General features: G+C 35.6%; 2 protein-coding genes across 7 annotated transcripts in view; one reads left to right on the top strand and one right to left on the bottom strand.

Annotated features, from left to right (window-relative positions):
• Positions 1-17,394, top strand: part of LOC129748318 (N-acetyl-D-glucosamine kinase) — a 77,275-nt gene extending 59,881 nt beyond the window's left edge. For all 4 annotated transcript variants that reach the window (XM_055742893.1, XM_055742867.1, XM_055742887.1 and 1 more), the window contains exon 4: positions 16,442-17,394. In XM_055742893.1, coding sequence (XP_055598868.1) covers positions 16,442-17,151 — 710 coding nt within the window. In that variant the 3' untranslated portion in view covers positions 17,152-17,394. The remainder of the gene's footprint in view (positions 1-16,441) is intronic.
• LOC129748298 (uncharacterized) lies at positions 2,385-8,819 on the bottom strand. Of its 3 annotated transcripts, none has more exons than XM_055742859.1 (6): positions 5,682-8,819; positions 5,055-5,376; positions 4,489-4,906; positions 3,671-3,785; positions 2,873-2,991; positions 2,385-2,813 (listed from the first exon to the last, which is right to left on the bottom strand). In XM_055742859.1, the coding sequence occupies exons 2-6, from the start codon at positions 5,348-5,350 to the stop codon at positions 2,451-2,453; spliced, it is 1,311 nt and encodes a 436-aa protein (XP_055598834.1). In that variant the 5' UTR covers positions 5,351-5,376; positions 5,682-8,819; the 3' UTR covers positions 2,385-2,450. The 3 variants fall into 2 exon arrangements, 2 of the variants coding, with proteins under 2 accessions (XP_055598834.1, XP_055598826.1); XM_055742851.1 differs by having other exon boundaries at positions 5,055-8,819.
• Positions 17,395-19,990: the final 2,596 nt, after the last annotated feature.

Raw genomic sequence — 19,990 nt, 5'->3', positions numbered from 1 at the left:
ATCTATGAGATTGGATTCGTTATCGTCGAGTTATTTAACATTTCCCTTAACGTGTGCATCTTACCCCCAGTTCCCCTACCCAGATTCAATGCAATTGTACTTCTTGATTCTTACTGATGCGCGGACAACGAAGAGGGTTTGAAGTAGGCCTTGGTATAGCTAGTAGCGAAAATTTTTGTTTTCCAGACAAAATTAGGAAAATTAATTTCAAGTTTTGAAATACAATATGAAAAATGCAATGATCCTGTTAAGTTCAGTGCACATTAGGAGCAGCCTATCTCCATCAGTTTTGAAAACGATCCGGATATATTCGAATCTTAAGAGAAAGCCGAAGAGAATGGTATTGCACTTCCGATGGATACCGCCAGAGCTTCCGACATTTAGAAGATGCACAAGAATTTGCCGAAAATCTGTTTTATCTTGAGCGAAGTATCTTTATTTTCTTTTAAACTTTGACACTTATCGGTTCGTGGGACAGTCCATTTGTTTCCGCGTTACGTTTCGGGCAAATGACTTTCTTTCTAATGTGCTGCTCGAAAATTAGCTACCGTAATATTTTTTAAGTCTGAAGATCAATGAAGAGAGATTATCATGTTATAAAAGAGTAGACTAGTTATTTCACTAAGCGGTTGTTGGAAAATATAAAAAAAAATTCTTAGTGGTTACCACATTTTTTTTAAGAATTCTTTTACATGTTTGAAACAATTTCGATCGTTCATTTTAAGGATCAAAGGATTTAAGGATTTTCCGCAGAATATTCAACATTGAGAAAAAATCAACATTAGAAATAGTTTAAATTTAAATTTAAGTATTTTTTTTTTTTAGTATTAAATAGCAAGTTACCCTTTTATCAAATTTTGAATTTCAGCTCTGGAAAAATATTCCAACAATATCCTATAGCATCAGTTTTAACACTAGTCCCTAATCAATGGCCCTTATTCTGCGCCGCGCGTGACGTGATGATTGTCACCTCACCTCGGAGTCACCGTGAGATTTGTCACCTTATTCCCGGAGTCGATCCGGGTAAAGTTACAGAGATTCATTCTAGGTGAGCGACCGAATGAACTCATGTGTCAAGTTTGCTCGGTTTGTTTTTATTTCGTTCGTGATTCCAAATGTTAAAATTAAATTTAAAATAAAAATGTACAAATTTCGGTACGCAAACGGTCACTAACGGATTGCAAGGTTTAAGCAAGCAGCTGGAATAACTTTTTGAACTGCAAATAAAGCGAATCGGACAGAATTTCGTCTTATATGTTTGGTTCCTGGAGCGGCTTGGAAAAAAACATCCAACAAAATAGCGGAAATCGACGGCTGCTGCCCCAATAAACTGGTCCTTTGCATACAGATCAACACATGGGATACGACACCTCGACGTCGATAAACAGTGGTTCAGTACAGGACTTCAAAGCTGTAACATTAATTTGTTCGAAAACAACATTATCGGGTGAAAGTGAAAAATCCCCCCGCGACGGGAATTGGATAAGATGAAGTGAAGTGCAAAAATTGTGTTTTTTTAAATCTCGTTGCATGTAAGTGAAGTTGTATAAAATGAAATTATAACCTTTTTCAATTTTATATGTTTGAATTTATTTCCAACGTCTACCTAGTAAACTTTTTTTTGCTGCACAAATGATTGAAAAATCAAAAATTGAAGTGATTTTTGTTTTGATTGATTCTTAAACTATCATACTTTAGTGTAATTAAACGATTAGAGCCTAATTATTCCGTTTTGCATAAATTTTCCTTTAAATTTTTATCCCGTCACCACCTGAAAAGGTACCGACAATTGTCACCTAAAATTGTCATCCGAATGCGACGATTCTCACCCACGGTGACTACGAGAATGGGGTTAGAACTCACAAAGTTCATCCGAAGTGACAATCCTCACCTAAACCGACTACTGGAATGAAGTGACTTGGGTGACTCGACTATCATCACGTCACACGCGGCGCAGAATAAGGGCCAATATTTGAATTCAGATAGAAGAATGACCATTAAAAAGAGGAATCAAGGAAAGTTGATTGATTAACTTACACGCTCGGCCATATTGAACCATAAATGCTTGAAAAATAACCATAATCGAAGTTTTGTGGATCAAGTCGTTTTATGAGTTTTCAGCGAAAACTCATAAAATGAGATTTTATGGAGAACCAGCATTATGGTTATTTTTCATCCGTTTTGAAGTAGGCGGATAATGGTTGAAAAATAACCGTTTTTTTGGAAAAAAAGGAACGGGAGTTTGCATTTTTTATCAGAGAAATTGTATTAATTTATGAGATTGGGGAAGAAGTTTGGTATAATTCGGTAAGTGATATTCACAATTTAAAACATAAGCCAATAATTTTGAAACATTTTTATTGAGAAACCAACTGTTATCCGACATTTTTCGCCTGATGATTTAATATAATAATTATTGTAAAAAAATGGCAAAATGAAACGAGAAATGCTTATACAGTTACACATTTGTTAATCGCGGCATTTGCCTCGTCAAATGCTTGTACTAATTTAATTACACCGTTTCTAGAGCTGGTGTTAACAATTTTTAAACAATGAAAATCTATAAATTCAAGCAGCTTTGCTAATTGGCTTGACGGCTTGGTCCCTAAAACGTGGTGCGATTTTACCAAAACTTCTAAGGCCTTCAAAAAATTTCCGTTGGTTCTAATTATTATTCCGCTTATGTAAACGGAGTAAATTCCCAAACAAAATGGTCTTCCTTGGCACAAGATGTGCCCAGAAGGGTAGGCGTTATTCCTAATGTAGTTGACCTCAGACTGTGCCAGGTAATCTCGTAGATCCATGTCGTCTTCCTGAAATAACATTGACTTAATTATAATTTCATATAATAAAGACTAGTTACAAGACTTACTCCAATCCATTTTATTAGAGCACTGGCCAGTTGCTCCTCCGCGTCACCTTCTTCAGATTTACGCTTAAGTCCCTGACAGTTTAACTGCATCCATATACGGAGTAATCCCTTGAGATTATCTGAAACGAGAAAGAGTACATACTATGTAGACTTATGTGCACTAAATAACAAACAACTGTTAGAGTTTTCAAAAATTTTAACTGCCGCTAGTATGTTCATCATTTTTCAGTTTATCTCAATAATCGTTCTAATACATTTATTTCTTCAATGTGTACTAAAACATTCATAACTTTGTTCTCAACATATATAAAAGATCATCGACCGGAAAACTGACCGGAAAAGATGAAGGTACATGTTGTTAAATTCATGGAACGTTGATATTTATTTTATTTTAGACCTACTCAATTCTTATGATAAACTTACGTTATCTTTATCGAGATATATCCTAAACATCATTTCAAATTTATTTTCATTAGAAAACAGCCAGTTAAGTGAATAATATAGCGTAGATAGAGGGAATCAACTGATCAACTTACAAATGAATAGCCGAATATGGGACAGCTTTGCGGGTACATTTAAAAACCATGCGAAATATACTCGCAAGGCTGTCCCATCATTATAGTCCTCTGCATTAGCAAATTCCGAAGCAAAAAAAAACAATGAATGAAATGGTAAAGGTAAAGTTTCAACCGAGATATACACGATAGTCTATAAAAAATTTAAAGCCGTTTTCCTCGTTTCGTTGTTTTTATATATGGGACAGACTTGCCGGAAGCAGCAAAATTAATTATTTCTTACCATCCTCAACGCGACAAAAACTGGTCGTTTTGAACAGGAGTCCCTTGGAGCACATGCTATTGAAATTCGCATGTTTGTTGAAGTTCGGTTTGATCTGCTCAAACAAGAGAATAATCTGAAAATAACAGAAAAAATTGAAAGTCAAATACCATCATGTCACTATCTACCGCCCAGTTAAGCGGTTTTTAAACTTCAAATATGTGTACTAAGAAAATGATGGCAGATGTTTATTCACTATCTTCTTTAATGCATCTCAAAACTGCTCTTCTTTTAAAAAAAAGTGGAATGCTTAAAATGTACACTTTTTAAAATAATTAACTTCATTTGGGAATGTTCAACTGGCCCTATTACAGCCCATTCTACTTTTTCCGGTACTGATAATGTTTTCTTAAGGAAAAACTATCCACCAAGACGGAAATGACCCTTTTAAGTATTGTTTAGTGAAGAGCTGTCAAAACCATATTTTGGACCTTGAAAGTTTTTGTGTACATTTAGTGAAATTTTTCCCGCAAATTTTGTTCAAATTTAAACAATGTGCGTTGACTGACAAAATTACTTTCGGTGATTAAACATCATTTTCTAACATAATCAAACTAAATGGTACCTTACAATTTACACATTCGATACACCAACTATCGCCCATTACTAAACGCTTCAAAAAACAACAACTATTGAAAAATCGGAAATTTTTCGATGCAAATCTATTTTTCGAAAAAAAAAAAACTATCATTTCAAGTCGAAAAACCAAAAAAAAACTAGAATTTCGTTAAAACTGTGAGAAACAGTTTTTGGGAACTTGCATAAATGAATATACTTACAATATCACCATTGTATCCAGTCAAGTGTGGGAATGTGTCGATAATATTTCTCGGCGATTTCTTATGTTTAAGCATTGTAAGAAACAGTGGGAGGCATTTGACAATATATTCGGTAATATAGGTATAATTGTCGGATGTTGCTTCCATTTTTTTTAAAAACTCCGCAGTTTCAAGAATTTCATCCGTTATCATAATTTCCGTTTTGTTGGATCGTTTAAATTTTTTCTTTTCTGATGGGACCTTGTGGCATAAGTTCCTGAAGTGGTTATAAATTATTCCACTGTGAGGATGATTGGGGCCTTTGCCACTATTCTTATTAAAAAATGCCGCCTCGTTGCTATGTTCCGACTTGGCTAAATACGGAAAAGTATCGATTATATCACGAGCCAATTTTTGCTGCTCAGTTGTAGATGGATAGCTGAAACGAATTTTTAAATGTTGAATTATTCTTGTTATGAAATATAATGCATAAATAAATGAAAATAAAAACTCAATGTACAGGGATGAATAATCTCTTAGGAGTCACGTATTTAAAATAGAATATTATAAGAGAACTGTATACTCACCTTTTCGAAAACACTCTATCGCTCCACTCCGAACATAGGAGCCGGATCATCTCGCACCTTTCCTTCCTATCGAGCTCCAGTCCCTTGTCAAGCTTCTTATACAAAACTGTTTGAGCAAATTTGGAATTTGCTTCCAATAATTTTCGAATTTTTGATGATTCATTTCTTATTATATTATCCAAATTAGATGGAGCCAACACATTTTTCATTTTCGACCGTTCTATAACATCCAGAACCAAGAGTGTTGGTCCTTCCTTCAGCCCCATTCGTTTCAAACGATCTTCATTCAACAGCATAAGCGATACGTCGTTGAATTGATTGGCTGAAAAATAAAAATTAATGAAATACAACCCAAAAATACATACAACACTAAACATATATTTCTCATGCGTTGGATAAGTTCACATGCAATCAATAATTTTGAAATAAAACATACACATGTCGCTGGGTTGAGAAAAAAAATAGTTTAGAGCAAAACGCCCATAAGTTCTAAGTTTTGGTATAATTAAAACTTTTTAAGTTTGCTAAAAGCGTGCTTATTCCTAAAAATCGTTGAAAAAAACTTCTGTGTAAATGAACATGCAGTTAAACATGCACTGTAGAGAAACTCATAAAATAGGAACTTACATCAATATAGCGGAGTAATTTCTTCAAATACAGGAGTGGTTAACAATTCCGTTACCGTCGATAATTCCGATTACTTCAGATAAACTATTTGCATTTTTAGGTTACAAAAAAACTACAAAGTAGTAAAGATTCAAATTATGTATGGTACAATAATATCTTAAAAGTACTATGTTAGAGGCTTTTTACTAGTGAGCGTTGTTTGTGAAGAGTGTTTTCATCTTTCATTCATTTAATTAGATTAGTAGGGTAAGGGGCCGTAATAGTCGCGGCGACTCAACTGTTAGAATTATTGAAATAAAGGAAGGGAAAAGGTTCACAAAAGGGTAACTTTCGATAACAGTTTTTGATTTGGTTCGGTCGTAAAATTCAATTGTTATCCAAATATTTTAGACAAATGTAATTTATGTTATCACTTTTTCTGAAATACTGCCACAGATTGTAAGTCTTCAATGAAATCAACTGTTTAGAATAGATTCGAACTGAAGAAGTTAATTCTGATATTTTATAACTCATGGTTTTTCTACAAAAAATGGCTTCTACTTGTTGAAGTAAGCATATGATTCCACTTTCATGGTTTATAATGCATTGTATAATGCCGTATTGGAACTCATTCAAAATAGTGTATTTAGCTACTAAACCAGGTTTAAAAGATGTTCCATCCAACTTCATATGTTTGATAACATTAACCATATCTGGTAAATCACTTATTAGCATCACATCGCAATTTAAACTGTTTTTGAGATGCATTTTCGAAGAAATAATCTCAATTTTGGGAATACTATAATCATGCTTCAATATATTATCAATTTGCTTTAAATTCAACCTTTTTGTGAAACTATATGTGATGTTCATGAAGTTATTACAAAGTTTACTTTGCCTTTTAGATTCCTTAAACTTAGCTTCGAACTGTAAGCAGCTATGCTTTGCGATGGAACCTGATTCTAAAGCCATTCTTTTATAATGGGCAATATGGTGGAATTTATTGATAGGCCGAACAGTTGGGAAGCATTCTTTGAATAATGAATGAAAAATGGTTATATTTTCTTGCATTTTATCTAGCATTTCACTGTCTAAAGTTTGTGAAAAAGAGCAATAAGTGATATGCAATAATGCAGCAATTATTTCTATAATTTTATCTTTTCCTTCCAGCGTTTCCCAAAACATAAATTGAAACGAGCGCAACAAAGTCCAGCACTGAGAAGCAGATTGACTTAGTTTAGATTTTGTTTTTAAATGCTGCTTTGAAATATTGAATGAAGGTCTATCAGGAGACTCTACGAAACCGTAATCAAATTGTTGAATTATTTCATTGACCTTTAGGTCCGTTATAATGTGCTCTTCGTTAATAAGTTTATGGAGAATATTTTTCAATGTCATATTTACCACACCCTCTAAAAGGTCGTGCATGGGGTCGAAAGTAAAATTATTTGCTATTTGAAAATGGGGTATGTCATTTAGACATGATTTTTTCTTAACACCCGCTTCTTTGGGTTCCTTAGTTTTTAAGAAAACTGATTCAATGTCTGCATGGAGCGATCGAGCTGTTCTTAAATCGGCAACTTCTCCGTAATTTCCAGACAAAAACATATGCCGAGAAATATAGCACAGTCTGCAGAATAAGTTTGATTGAGGAGGCATGATTTCGAAAACGTCATGCATTGCTAGACTATCGCCTAGAACATTAACTAACACAGCTCTTAAAGTGAATGGTGACCCATCTTCAAGTAGTACTTCAACACCTTCATCGGAAGACAGTTTGATGAAATCTTCTATCAAAGGTTCCAAAACTTTTTTGTAACCATACTTCTTTAATACTTTTGTTTGAACCATCAAAATTACATACAACCTATCTGAAGTGCTATTAATAGAGGACGGAAAATTCTGAATCTTGATCGTAAAGTTCGTTAGTTTTTTGTTCCCTCTTCTTGCACCCAATGGATTTAGATACTCCACATCATCCAAATGCAGCGACAATCTCAGTGCGGTGGGAAATTTTTGTAAATATGAATGTTCCTTAAATAATCTACTGTCCTTGAAACCTCTTATTTTTCCATCTGTGCTTTGTTGTTCAATGTTCATTAAGTGTCTTGCTTTGGCATTTTGAACAACAAGTGTCAAGGTTTCAACCAAGGGAATGTAATGACTTACATCCTTCTTGACAACAATCGATTGAACAGTTTTCTTGGTTGTGAACCTCTTTAAACCTTTTTCTTCTCGAAAACCAACGTGTTTGGTTTTAGTAACCTTTGTTTTTCCAAGGATATTCTCTCGAGGTAAGGGAAGTTCGCATTTAGCCTTTGCCCCCAAAAACGCGAAATTGTCGTCGAAGGTCAAAACATCACCGCATGTCCCTTGCAGTTTACAATCATTTATAAGTAATACCAAGGCCGGATCGTTCATCATGTTCTTATCCCTTCCAAATTTTTTTATAAGTCCCACAACATAAACGTTGTACAGTTTTAAAATGTTGTTGGTATTATTGATGATAGCCTGGATTTTGTTTTCCGTCAAACCAACATCGCACCGCATAGTTGTAATGAACTCCGACATCGTGTTGCGTATTTCGTCCTTTGCTGTTGATTCCATAGAAGCATCATTTTCTAAGTCAACCTGCTGATCCAGTTGAGAACTCCCTTCATGCACAATTTCCATTGATTCTATTTGGGGCGTTGTTTGCCGTGGATGATTCATTAAAATATGTTTCCTTAGGTTTTTGAATAACGAAATAAAAGCACCACATTTCGAGCAACGAAATGGGAGCGAATTTTCCTTGGATGTTTTCAAATTATGAACCGATATAAAGTGCTGCTTCAACTCTTCGATGTATCCTGGTACAATTCGATTGCATCCTACCACATGACAACGGAATCCTAAACGAAAATAATTTAACTTTGAATTGACAAAACAAACGCAAAAAACTTGACCCCCTCCCCCCGTATGTCACAAATTATAACGCTTCGACGAACTGTCAGGGCGTCTAGGGGCAGTTACAGTACCTCAGATCTGGGAAATAATCACAAAATTTCCGAATATTACACATTATTAGTCACCTTCATTGAAATGCTTAGAATCAAAGGCATACAAAAGCTCAAAAGTAACTGAGCTTAGTTTGATTGACTACTCATATCCACCATGAATTCTCACGTGCACGTCGAATGAAACTTAATTCAAAAACTGAGATTTTCCCTTAAAATTCTATTTTTTAAAGCATTATCTACCTATATGATTGATAAAACACTTTTAATGAATAGAATTGATAACTTTCAAAATGACTTTCAAACACGACAGATTCATGTTTTTAAGCGATCTTAAATTGATACTCGAGGCTTTCGAATGCCATTACATAATGTAGCAAGGAAAAGAAGCCGTCCTGCAGCAGCAGCAAATCAAACAGCAGTCAGCTGAATAGCAGCAGCGAACTGATTTGAATGACCGATGTCATCACCTGATTATTAAATTCACCGCTACAAAATTTTCCGGTAACTGACTCAGAAACTTTATAAAATATTACCTGGGTTCGATTTTAACATTCGGTAAATGCTACTCGCAAGATCTTGCAAAGCATGTGCTAGATAAATTTAGTTTTGAATGTCAAATATATAAAAAAAAAAATCAAAAATGGGAAACCAAAACAGAAGATTACAAGTTATAAAATAAACAAAATCACATATTTTAGCAACATTACAATAAATATATAATAGATTGATCGACTCATATAGTATTAAGCTATCGTCGGTTGAAAGCAATTTTAATTTGCTTATCGCTCAGGTTACCATCGAAATGAACGAACTCCAATCCCGGATGGTTATTCAGTAGATGGAAAATGATGACAACATATTGCGACAGCGTACTACAGAAGACAGTTACTCCGGATTCGCTGCTCTGGAACAGGCGAGTCATATTCGACACACAACGAACACACCAAAGCGGGTTGGGTCGGTTTGGGACAATTCGTATTGTCTGAACAGATTCAAGATACTTCCAGAATCGACAAAACGAAGCATAATCATAACCTCAAAACTGAACTCAAAACAAAACTGAAAAGGAAATATTTAGAATTTATTTATTTTAAGCTTACCTTCGAGGATGCTGGATGCATCTTGGTCGATTTGTCGAATCTCCTCCATTGCGGCCACTTTTCGAAGGTATCCACAGCTTGTAACTAAAAAAAATCAGGCAGCAACTCAAACAACGCGATTTCCAGTCAAGCGGATTCACAAACAACAAAACGCCTAAAAAAACTTTTCAGATTCTATGAATTTTTAACCATTATTATGGTTTCTCACTAGAACCCAAAAAACGGTTATAATTTAACAACCCACTTTGGTTGAAAAACAACAATAATGGAAGTTCTCAGGGAGAACTCATAAAACGGTTGAAAAAAACTCTAAACTGGTTATAAAAAAACGAGCGTGTATGATATAGTGACAAGTATTAGTTGTCAGAAAGTCTTAAATCAGTTTTAAAATGACAACGAATCTCCAAGCTTTTTAAAAATTCGTTCAAAAATAGTTATTATTCATCTTAAGTTTTATTTTTGACATTGTAGCTTACAGTTGGAAAAAACAATATAAACAAAGTTAGCAAAAAAATTCATTTGCAACACAGATTTTTTATTTAAAAAGCTGGAACAACCAGATAGTTTTTATAAGCATCAAAAAAGTTTGAAACTTGCGAATAGAAAATTGTTTTAAAATTTTAGCTTCCACTAACCTATTCCGTTGATCATGTTCGCGTTATAACTATCAGATTTAAAATTTAATTTAATGTTGAAATGATTTTTTTTTGTTTTGATCAAAACAATAAAAAAAATACCAAAAAACTTCAAAAGTTTGTAGCTTAGATCAAAAAAATTAGAGACATTCATAACCAGTTTGATGATTGAAAATAAATTCTGAATGAGGGCTTTATTAAAAAAAGATATTTGAGTTAACGAGTATTAACACAAATTATTCTTTTCATTTTTATTTTCCAGAAGCTTAAATGGTCCATGGACAGTATAAATAAAAGGTTCAGTAGAAAGCTGAATTTAAACATAAATAGGAGCTATGATTGATGGAATCTAAGAATTGTGCAATCAGAAATGTCACAAATAAATTTAAAAAAAAAAATTTTATACAAATATTATTATGAACCATTCAGATTAGTTACCAGTATGATACGTTTTATCGTTCATCAGGATCTTCAGGAGTTAATCAGGACTTTCAATAGGAAAATTTGGCATTTCAGGAGATTGAAAGGAAATTTATACATTTTCCTTCCCCCATATCGTCACATGTGCTGCACTTCCCTCCCCCCTATCGACTACACGGACTTGGCCGGCGTCGTTGTTGGTTATCATTCAAAGTATGTGATTCGTAAAACTGTACAGTGATCTTTCATTTGGTTCATTGTGGAATGTTGTTCATCTCGGACCAATCACGGAGTGCAATCATTATGTCATTGGCCAGGCGGGGCCGCAGGTGGACCGTGGTTGAGAGCAAGCTCAAGCGTATACTCAACATTACAAAAATCGTAACTTCGAGAATTTTGAAAAAAAAAGATAAAATGATCAAAGAGAAAACATCTTTATTGAAGTGCTTTCGTAAATTTCCTACAGTGTTGCTAGATTTCTCTACTGTTAGTTCTAGATAATTTTTATGTCAATTTCAAAATGTTATTTTAAATTTTCTATATTTTTGACAAGATTTTTTGATGAAATTTTTTTATTCAAAATTTCGAAAGAAATATTAATGCATCCAAGTTGAAAAAAAATCGATTTTTGAAGTTTTAAGGAATAATCATAATTGAAAATTAAAAAAAAAAATGTTCGTATATTTTGTTAGCAAATAAAAAAAAAAAACAGTTGCTTTCAACCCCCAATGGATTTTTTCGTGAACAGTACTTTTGATAGGGAATAGTCTCCTCTATACTGTGGGAAATTTCCAGAAGAACCGATTTTGTTTTCTTGAAACAAATGTCCCTTTAATGTTTTAGTGCCAAAACAAATCTATCATCTGGATCATCTCTCAGTGTATATTTTCTTCATTCAATGCACTTCTTTGCCAATTGCCAAAACAAAAACCAATTCACTGAATAAGTTATATTTAAATTGTGCAGCTGTTTTGCAGTTTGGCATTTTTATCAATTTATTGTCTGTAAAGTACTTGAGAAATTTCAATCAGATAAAATGTTTCTTTGTGTTTTAAGTATGCAACAATGTGATGCGCATGAAATCTGACTCATTTATTGGAAGTTTTGGTTAAACTGGATTTATTGGCAAACATGATTATTTATATTTTTTAAATTCAATTAATTATTTAATGTTCACGCAGAAAAAAAATGTTTGGAGCTATAAAATATTTTTTGCCCAAATTTCAAATCAATGAAACAGTTTTTTAACGATTAACTTATAAATTCAAAAAAAAAGTTTTGAAACTCAAATGCTTCAATTTGATAAAAAAAATTCAAAGTTTCTTAACAACATCTTCATTCAAATTGATACTCAAAAAACGACGAAAAACGACATTTTAAATATCAATTCTAAATAAACTTCAGCTAAATTATTATTGTTAATTTTTTTAAGTTAACTCGTTGATAATACCAAATCATAGACATAAATTTCATACTGATAGTAAACTTAGAAGTTTAGCTTAGGGAAAAAATGCATAAACTTTCAATTTTCAAATAAATAATCTGATGAGTTCGAGTTATTAGGGTACAATACACCTGTGTGTGTCACATAATAAAATAGTGAGAGAAATCACTAATAAATCCAGAGCTTGTCTTGGAAAATTTTGATCGATACGAGTTGAAAATCAATTTGTCCTCTTGGCGAATCAATTCCACTTTTCGCTCCTAGCTAAGGCTATGATCATTTAGTATCCGGGCAGTTTCAAACGTCTGTATTTTAACAACTACACGGAAAAAAATTGCATGGGTTTTTCGAATACAGGATCATGATAATTTTACTATGTCCACGATCTAGTGTTTTTTACCACGATTTAGTATTTTCTACCAGAAATCTGGGTTAAAGTACTACAACATAGTATCTTTACTATGCGAACTTTGACAGCTCATAGTAGTTTTCTCGTGTCTAAATTACCATGCGCATGATATTTAGACATTGCACGATTTGTGTTCTTGCAATTACTATGCGCATGGTAATCGTCTTTTGTGAAGTCGGAAATACTATATCCATGGTAAATTCTTCATTGTGCGCTTCGTTTGAATGTGTTTTGTTTTCTTTTCGGTCGTTCGTCGCGATTTAGGAACGCGAACAAGCTGTTCGGCGCGGATAAAATTGTAAGTGTTTAGTTTAACAATCAATTTCAATCACCCACCCGGCCAACTCTCGGTCCCGGCTCAAATCGCTAAAAAATTCTACTGGAAGTGCTGTAGCCGGAAGCCAAATTTTATTCATTGGCACTTCGATTTCAAGAGGCACTTGCTCAAGTCCCAGACCCCCGCCCCGGAAGTTTATCATCGATGGCCAAAACATCCCAAATCGGTATAGAAAAAAACCGAGATTCAGCGGTTTAAGCGTAAGTTGAAATAATTAATATCAATATGCCCAATAAATTGATTTTTATAACTTTGTTTTCAGAATATTCCAATTAACCATCAGATGTGGTTCGGTTCGGCGTACTGTGCTTCACACGAAAAAAGTTATGTTAGTGAAACACTACTGATGAAATAAAAAAGTAATATGGAAAAATTGCATTTTCAATTAAAGAGCTCAAAATATCACAATAATTAGTAAAACCGATTATGCTACGAGAGATTCATACCATACTGCATGGTAATTTTACTATTTGGATCACATTAATATGCTTGTTTCTATCATAAGACATACTATTTTCAAAATTGAACATATTAATTTTACCATGCATAATGTAAAAAATACTCATGATGTCATTGACAATTTTACTATGAACGTAGTCGAAATTACTATGCGCAGCCAAAATTAACACAAAGTAAAATTACTATGTGCATGGTAATATCAGGAACAAAACATTATTGACTCAAAAATATGGTTGCGTGTTGTTCATTCAAACCACGGATCTAGTAATTTTACTATGCTTTTTTTTGTGTGTATTCATTTGATCGAAAAACTTTCTATGGGGGAAATGAAAGTGTTATTATGATATTAATTTTAAAAATATAAAAAAAATAATTTATCGTTGATGACAAGAAATACTCTAACTTTATGTTAAAATATAATTTTTGTCTTTGTACACTTTTATCAGCAATGTATTGATCTATTATTTTTACCACAGAAGCTAAACCTTTTCAAAATCACGATATTTTATACAAATTCATCTGTAAAAACCAATTGAAATCTGGTTGGAACCTTTTCATGAGTAGGCATCTCGAAGAATTTGACCTCTTAAATTCGGGTTTAACATAAATTTCTTGGTCCATCCGAACACATCTGTCACATTGCGTGAAACCCGGTTTCACAGATTGTGATCCATGGAACTGCTGATTTTTCGTTAATTCCTGGGTGTCCACTTGACAGGCAACACTTTTTGCCTGTCGGAAACGGATTTACTGCATAGCTAAGAGGTCTGCATTCAGTTGTCCCCAATAACCATAAACTTGTTACTATAGTCGAGATCAAGGGTTCCACTCCGATGCTTGGGTTGAATTTCGTAAGCCTCCTAGAGTGGCTCCTTATACTTCTCAACCATATGAACCAAAAAAAATCAGAAAAAATAAACAGTTCATGAGTATTTAAGTCAAAAATAATGAATTTCCGAGGCGAAAAATGCGTAAAAGTAGCAAATTTGTGCAAAACTTTTTTTACCATGGCTTTTTGCACCGTAAATATCTCAAACACACGTTAACGTAAAAATGTGAAATTAATAGGCAAGATAGTCCTTTTCATAACCAACACAACGCTGCTAAAATTTTGCATATCCGAACTCTAGTAACATAGCTATCACCGAAATGAAGTGCCCGGATACTAAATGATCATAGCCTTATCAGTGTTATTACGTTTAGAATAAGGTTGCCAGATTGGCCGGTTTTATCCGGGCATGTCCTAACATTCAATGTTAAAATTTAGGAAAGGTGCGGCCCGGCCCGAGTTCCCGGAAATCTATAAAAAAAAGTCTATTCAGTTATGCCAGATTTATTCACATTACAAACAGTACAGTTCATAATTGTATAGAAATTGGACCTACGCGCATTGTCACTTCGACTTTGAACTTCCATAACTTTTTACTCTGATGATATTTTCTGATCGAATTTTTTGCGTTAGATAGTTCAACTATCACACTATTAGATCACTAAATTTGAGCTTTCTAAACTGTGTGTGGCATGAGATACAGTAATTCTACGAAAATCGGATTTTTTGGACTTTTACCAACTGTTACATTTTTTGTCCATTCGGCACATGTGCACACTCACATGGCGGTCGAACCATCCATAATTAACTGTATCGAAAAATGTAGTGCCTTCTCTATTGGGTACTACTTCTTCGATACAGTTAATTGATGCGGGACAAAGAATTTAGCATGTGGTCAAGCTTCTATTTCAAATGCTCTTCGCTCTTTTTACCACCTTAGAATTTTCTTCTGATCTTCTATCCGTCTTTCATTTCAACTCTTTAACCCTCACCGATAAAGCCGCAAATTCATTTCATAAAAACAAATTCACGGTGATTTATCCTCTTAAAAAATTTTAACCAATTTTTCCTTTTTAGCTTAGTCACCAGATGTCTCCAAATACACCAGAGAGAACTGTGAAAATTTGATTTGTAACTTTTGAACGGCGCAATAGATGGCACTGTTTCAAGTCAATTTTCAACGTATTTTTTTGGGTGTCAGCATTTGAAATTTTACACACTTTTTTAAAGATTTTTTGTTTGAGCTTGTACGTCTGTTCTCTGTGCTTTATATTTCAACAATCACTCTGCAAAATGTCTATAAAAAGTGTAGCGTTTTTCTGTAATTTTCTGTATATCCTTCAAATCATCCCTATAAGTTGATCTAGAATTTGATTTGATCGTAGAAAATTTGTTTAAAAAATTCATCAGACTAAAGAGTTATGGAATTTCATTAGAGTGCGGTGGGTCCAATTTCTATACAATTATAAACGATACTGTACTTGCAAAACCAAACGAAAAACTGGAGTTGAATTATTACATTTTTTTTTTATTTTTCCATTCAACAGAAATCTGGCAAGCTTAGTTTAGAAGAAGCTTTACGCAATTTATCATCAAAGAATATTAATTATTCCTAGCAATCAAAATTTTCGTTTTCACCTAAAAAAGGATATTTCGAAAGTTCCATATTGACCGAACAAAGGTTTCACAGTAGAATTAATTTATGGGCGCTTATTAAGTGAATTATGAATTTGACAAGATCGCCAAAGTGAAGAGTCAGTAGTGGGCAGTTGCATTTTCTCGAATTTATGACCGTTTCTAAAGAATCCAACTTAAATTTTTTCAGGAGTCCCCTAAAACTCTTTTAGAACCCTCCACCTTTTAATTAACGATATCGAATATTTGAAATGCATTGATAAGGCGAATGGGGTAACATTTTCGCTAAAGAAATTTATACAGCCAATACGGAACTTTGAAAGCGTGCATTAATGCATTTAGGGATATTAGTCCCTTGGGGTGATTGGTATTGTCAGAAACTTCTTCTAAATTATGTTTCGGTGTAGTTCTTGATCTATTTGTAGCATCCACGGACTAAAAATTCTTACATTCATTTGCTTAAATTTTCGTCATTTTTCGATTAATTCTAACGTATTTTTCCCTCTATTTCCAGCCTGGTGGATCTCGAAGAGCGCCATCAAAACGGTGTTCGACCACGAGGACAACTTTCGCCGGAGCAAGCTGTGCGTACAGCGCGTTTGGCAACTGATCCAGGAGCACTTCGACGTCAAAACTCGCCAAGATCTGCTGGACCATTGCTATGCCAAATTCAGCAAACCCACCTACTCCGGACTATGCGCCAAGTTGGCCAAGTGCGCAACCGAAGAAAATGAGCCACTGTGCCGGAAATTTTTCGAGGATGCAGGTCGGGAGTTGGCCCGATCGGTTTGTGCCTTGTCGCCCAAAATTAGCCCTGCCCTGATCAAGAAGTGTGGCGAAGTAGACATCGTGTGCGTTGGATCCGTTTGGCTCAGTTGGGAATTGTTGGAACCCGGTTTCACCAAGGAGCTGGAAAGTGCCAAATTCAAGTATGACCTCAAGTTGCTGAAGCTGACGAACACGATGGCCCTGGGTGCGGCCTATCTGGCTGCGGACACATTCGGACTGGAACTTCCGAGGGATTACTCCAAAAACTATGAAGTATTCTACGAGCATCAGGCCGTTATCAATGGGAATTCAAACGGAAGCAGCACCAACGGAACGAGCTCCAACGGGTCTGCGACGAAACTGAACGGATCCGGAAACGGCACGACAAATGGTTCCAGCAATGGATGCACGAACGGAAAAAATGGTTCCACGACAAATGGGTCCAATGGAAAGTAGAAACAAAAATCTCACCCAGAGTGATGTCGTTGTTGTAATTTTTTTTATAAAACCTAGCGGAAACCGCACCTTGCTAATCATGCGCAGAGAACTGAGATTTTATGTAGGCACCAATTTAATTGTTAGATAAATGTTCTTTCGTGTAAATGAAGGAAACGGAACCAGCATATATACATAAAGTATTGATGTAAAAATTTATTCTAGAGGCAGTGAACAATAATAAACAATTGTATGTATTTACTATGTATGTATACAAAACAAATGATACAATAAAAACACATTATGGATTGAACAACCATACAACGAGTGGCGTTAGTCGGTTCGGTTAGTCGGAACCCTCCGGGGTAACCTTGACGGTGAGTTTTTGCGTCCCGCGATGAATGGTGATGTTGAGGATGCTGGCAGTGCCGGATAGCATGTCGTATACGTCGCTAGAGTTCTTCACCTCCTTGCCGTTGATGGCCGTGATGATGTCCCCCGGGAATAGTCCGCCACTAAAAACGAGAAATTTTGAACCCTAAATGTAGTGCATTACCAATTTGACTAAATATTTACAACTGTAGTGGCTAAAAATCTAGATAAAACGATACGAACAAAGGAACAGAAAAAAACAAAGAGTACTGAGTAACTCACAGAACTCTTTCGGTTTAATGAATAACGAATTTCTGTTTAGGTATTTTGTGTATTTCAATAAATCCTGACCGTCCCGGATTTGGCACCACTTTATAGGGACACTGGCAGGATCGCCAATGTGGAATCTCTGAGATGTTTCTTACTGAACATTCTAGACTGTTGCACAACTAATATAACTTCAACCGAGTTGAGCAGCGTTTATTTCGATGCCACAGTTCCAATGGATAAATAAAAAAACAGACAGCCAAATTACAAAAGCAGTATTTGCCGCACCTAACGGGTGGCAACTAAAATTTTGGAATTTTTTGACGTCCCAATACTCAAACACAAACGAGCTCTGAGGAAAATTTCACGAGCACGTTGTACAGTTCTACGAACTGCCCAAAAATGTGGCAAAAAGTGTACAGTACAACATTTTTAAAGTGAAAATGTGGCGACTTCCACTGTTTACCATATCTTTAAATCCTAAAACAACTACTCGCAAGCAAGGTAGTGGCAGACTAGCGAAAATTATGGACTTCGTTCTCTTTCTCGTGCCTTCAACAACAAGGATGCGCTGAGCCAATGGAATACCGCGAAAAAGTTCAACTCTCACCAGTTTATTGACAAGTTATTTAAAAAGTTGGAATTAAGTGCCGAAAGAAGACAAGAGCCCTAGAATACATTGAGGATCCGATTTCGACTCTTAAGTCCCAATGCCGCTGGATGATAGAAAATTATTCCGAAAAATGTTTTGTTTTGGACGACGAAAGTTACTTCCCTCTATCAAAGACGCACATCCCCGGAAACGATCGATACTATTCCAAGGATAGTTCTACTACAACTTCGAACATTAAATACTAGTTCAAACATAAGTTTGAACAGAAAGTGTACATCGCCATTTCCGAGAGAAGCATTTATAAGCCATGGTCCAAGCCGTCTGGTTTGGCCATCAATCAAGATGTGTACCGGAATAAATGTATAAGGAAAATGTTGATGCCGTTTCTACAAAAACATCCTGCAGATGGATAATACGTGTGTTGTTAAAGTGTTGAAATGAAAGACGGATAGAAGATCAAAAGAAAATTTTAAGGCCGCAAATTAATTTCATAGAACACCTAACAATGGTCCAGTGCTATGCGCCAACTGACGTTGCCGATTTGCAGGAAAAAGAGCAGTTTTACAGTCAATTGAACAGCGTGGTTGAGAAAATTCCGAAGGTCGACATTCAAATCCACTTAGGCGACTTCAACGCAAAGATTGGATAATCAGGAGCACATCATGGAGCGCCATGGGCTAGGACAGATGAGCGAAAACGGAGAGCTGTTTGTAGAATTTTGTGGCAACAACAACATGGTGATCGGTGGATCACTCTTCCCCCATCGACCAGCACATAAGGTCACTTGGGTATCCCGAGACGGCCGAACAGAAAATCGAAATTGATCACATCTGCGTCAGCCGAAAATGGAGAAGGAGCCTTCTTGATGTCCGCAACAAACGAAGCGCAGACATTGCATCTGACCATCACCTCGTCCTTGGCGAGATACGACTAAGAGTTGCGCGCGTCCAACGGCGCGAGGAGAAAGTCGGGTGTCGATACGACGTCCGCCGGTTGGAGAATCCAGAGGTGAAAAGGGCATACGTTGAACAGCTAGAATCCCGAGCCTCGGAGTTGCCGACAGACGGAACAGTCGAAGAACAGTGATGTGGAATTGAGAATGCCCTTATCACGACGAGCCATGGTACTCTCGGTAAAGTGTGTGGAAGAAGAAGTGAATGGATGTCGGATGAAACTTGGAGGATGGTTGATGATCGGAGAAAGGCGAAAGTCGGAATTGAGCAGGCATGTACCGGGTCAGCCAAAGCAGCCGCCAGCTTACGATATGCGGAGCTGGAAAAGGCAGTTAAACGAGCTTGTAGACGAGACAAGAGAGCCTGGACAAACTCCCTAGCCGAAGAGGGAAAAAAACCGCCGACATTGGAGATATCCGATTATTATATGATATTTTTCGCCGCCTTAGTGGTGCAAGGACTAATGCAAGAATGCCGCGGAAAGACCGAGCAGGTCAGCTGCTGACAGATCGAAAAGATCAGCTCAAGCGTTGGACTGAGCATTTTGAGCAACTTTTCCAAGTTAAAAATAGCGATGACCCGCAGCTCGAAGGGCCCACAGTAAGTCGCATAAATGGCGTCAACTCGGCGCCCTCGCTGGCTGAAATAGAAGCGG

The sequence above is a fragment of the Uranotaenia lowii genome, chromosome 1, assembly GCF_029784155.1.
Source record: "Uranotaenia lowii strain MFRU-FL chromosome 1, ASM2978415v1, whole genome shotgun sequence".
NCBI lineage: Eukaryota > Metazoa > Arthropoda > Insecta > Diptera > Culicidae > Uranotaenia > Uranotaenia lowii.
This window is presented reverse-complemented; position numbering and strand designations above follow the sequence as displayed.

What these genes read in the sequence shown, in the direction of transcription:
- LOC129748298 (XM_055742851.1), bottom strand. Translation starts at nt 5,431, where the DNA reads ATGTTTAGTGTTGTATGTATTTTTGGGTTGTATTTCATTAATTTTTAT. An exon ending in TTTTTGTCGCGTTGAGGATG is followed by an intron (nt 2,992 to 3,670) that starts GTAAGAAATAAT and finishes TTCTCGTTTCAG; the next exon opens with ATAATCTCAAGGGATTACTC. An exon ending in CTCTAATAAAATGGATTGGA is followed by an intron (nt 2,814 to 2,872) that starts GTAAGTCTTGTA and finishes ATGTTATTTCAG; the next exon opens with GAAGACGACATGGATCTACG.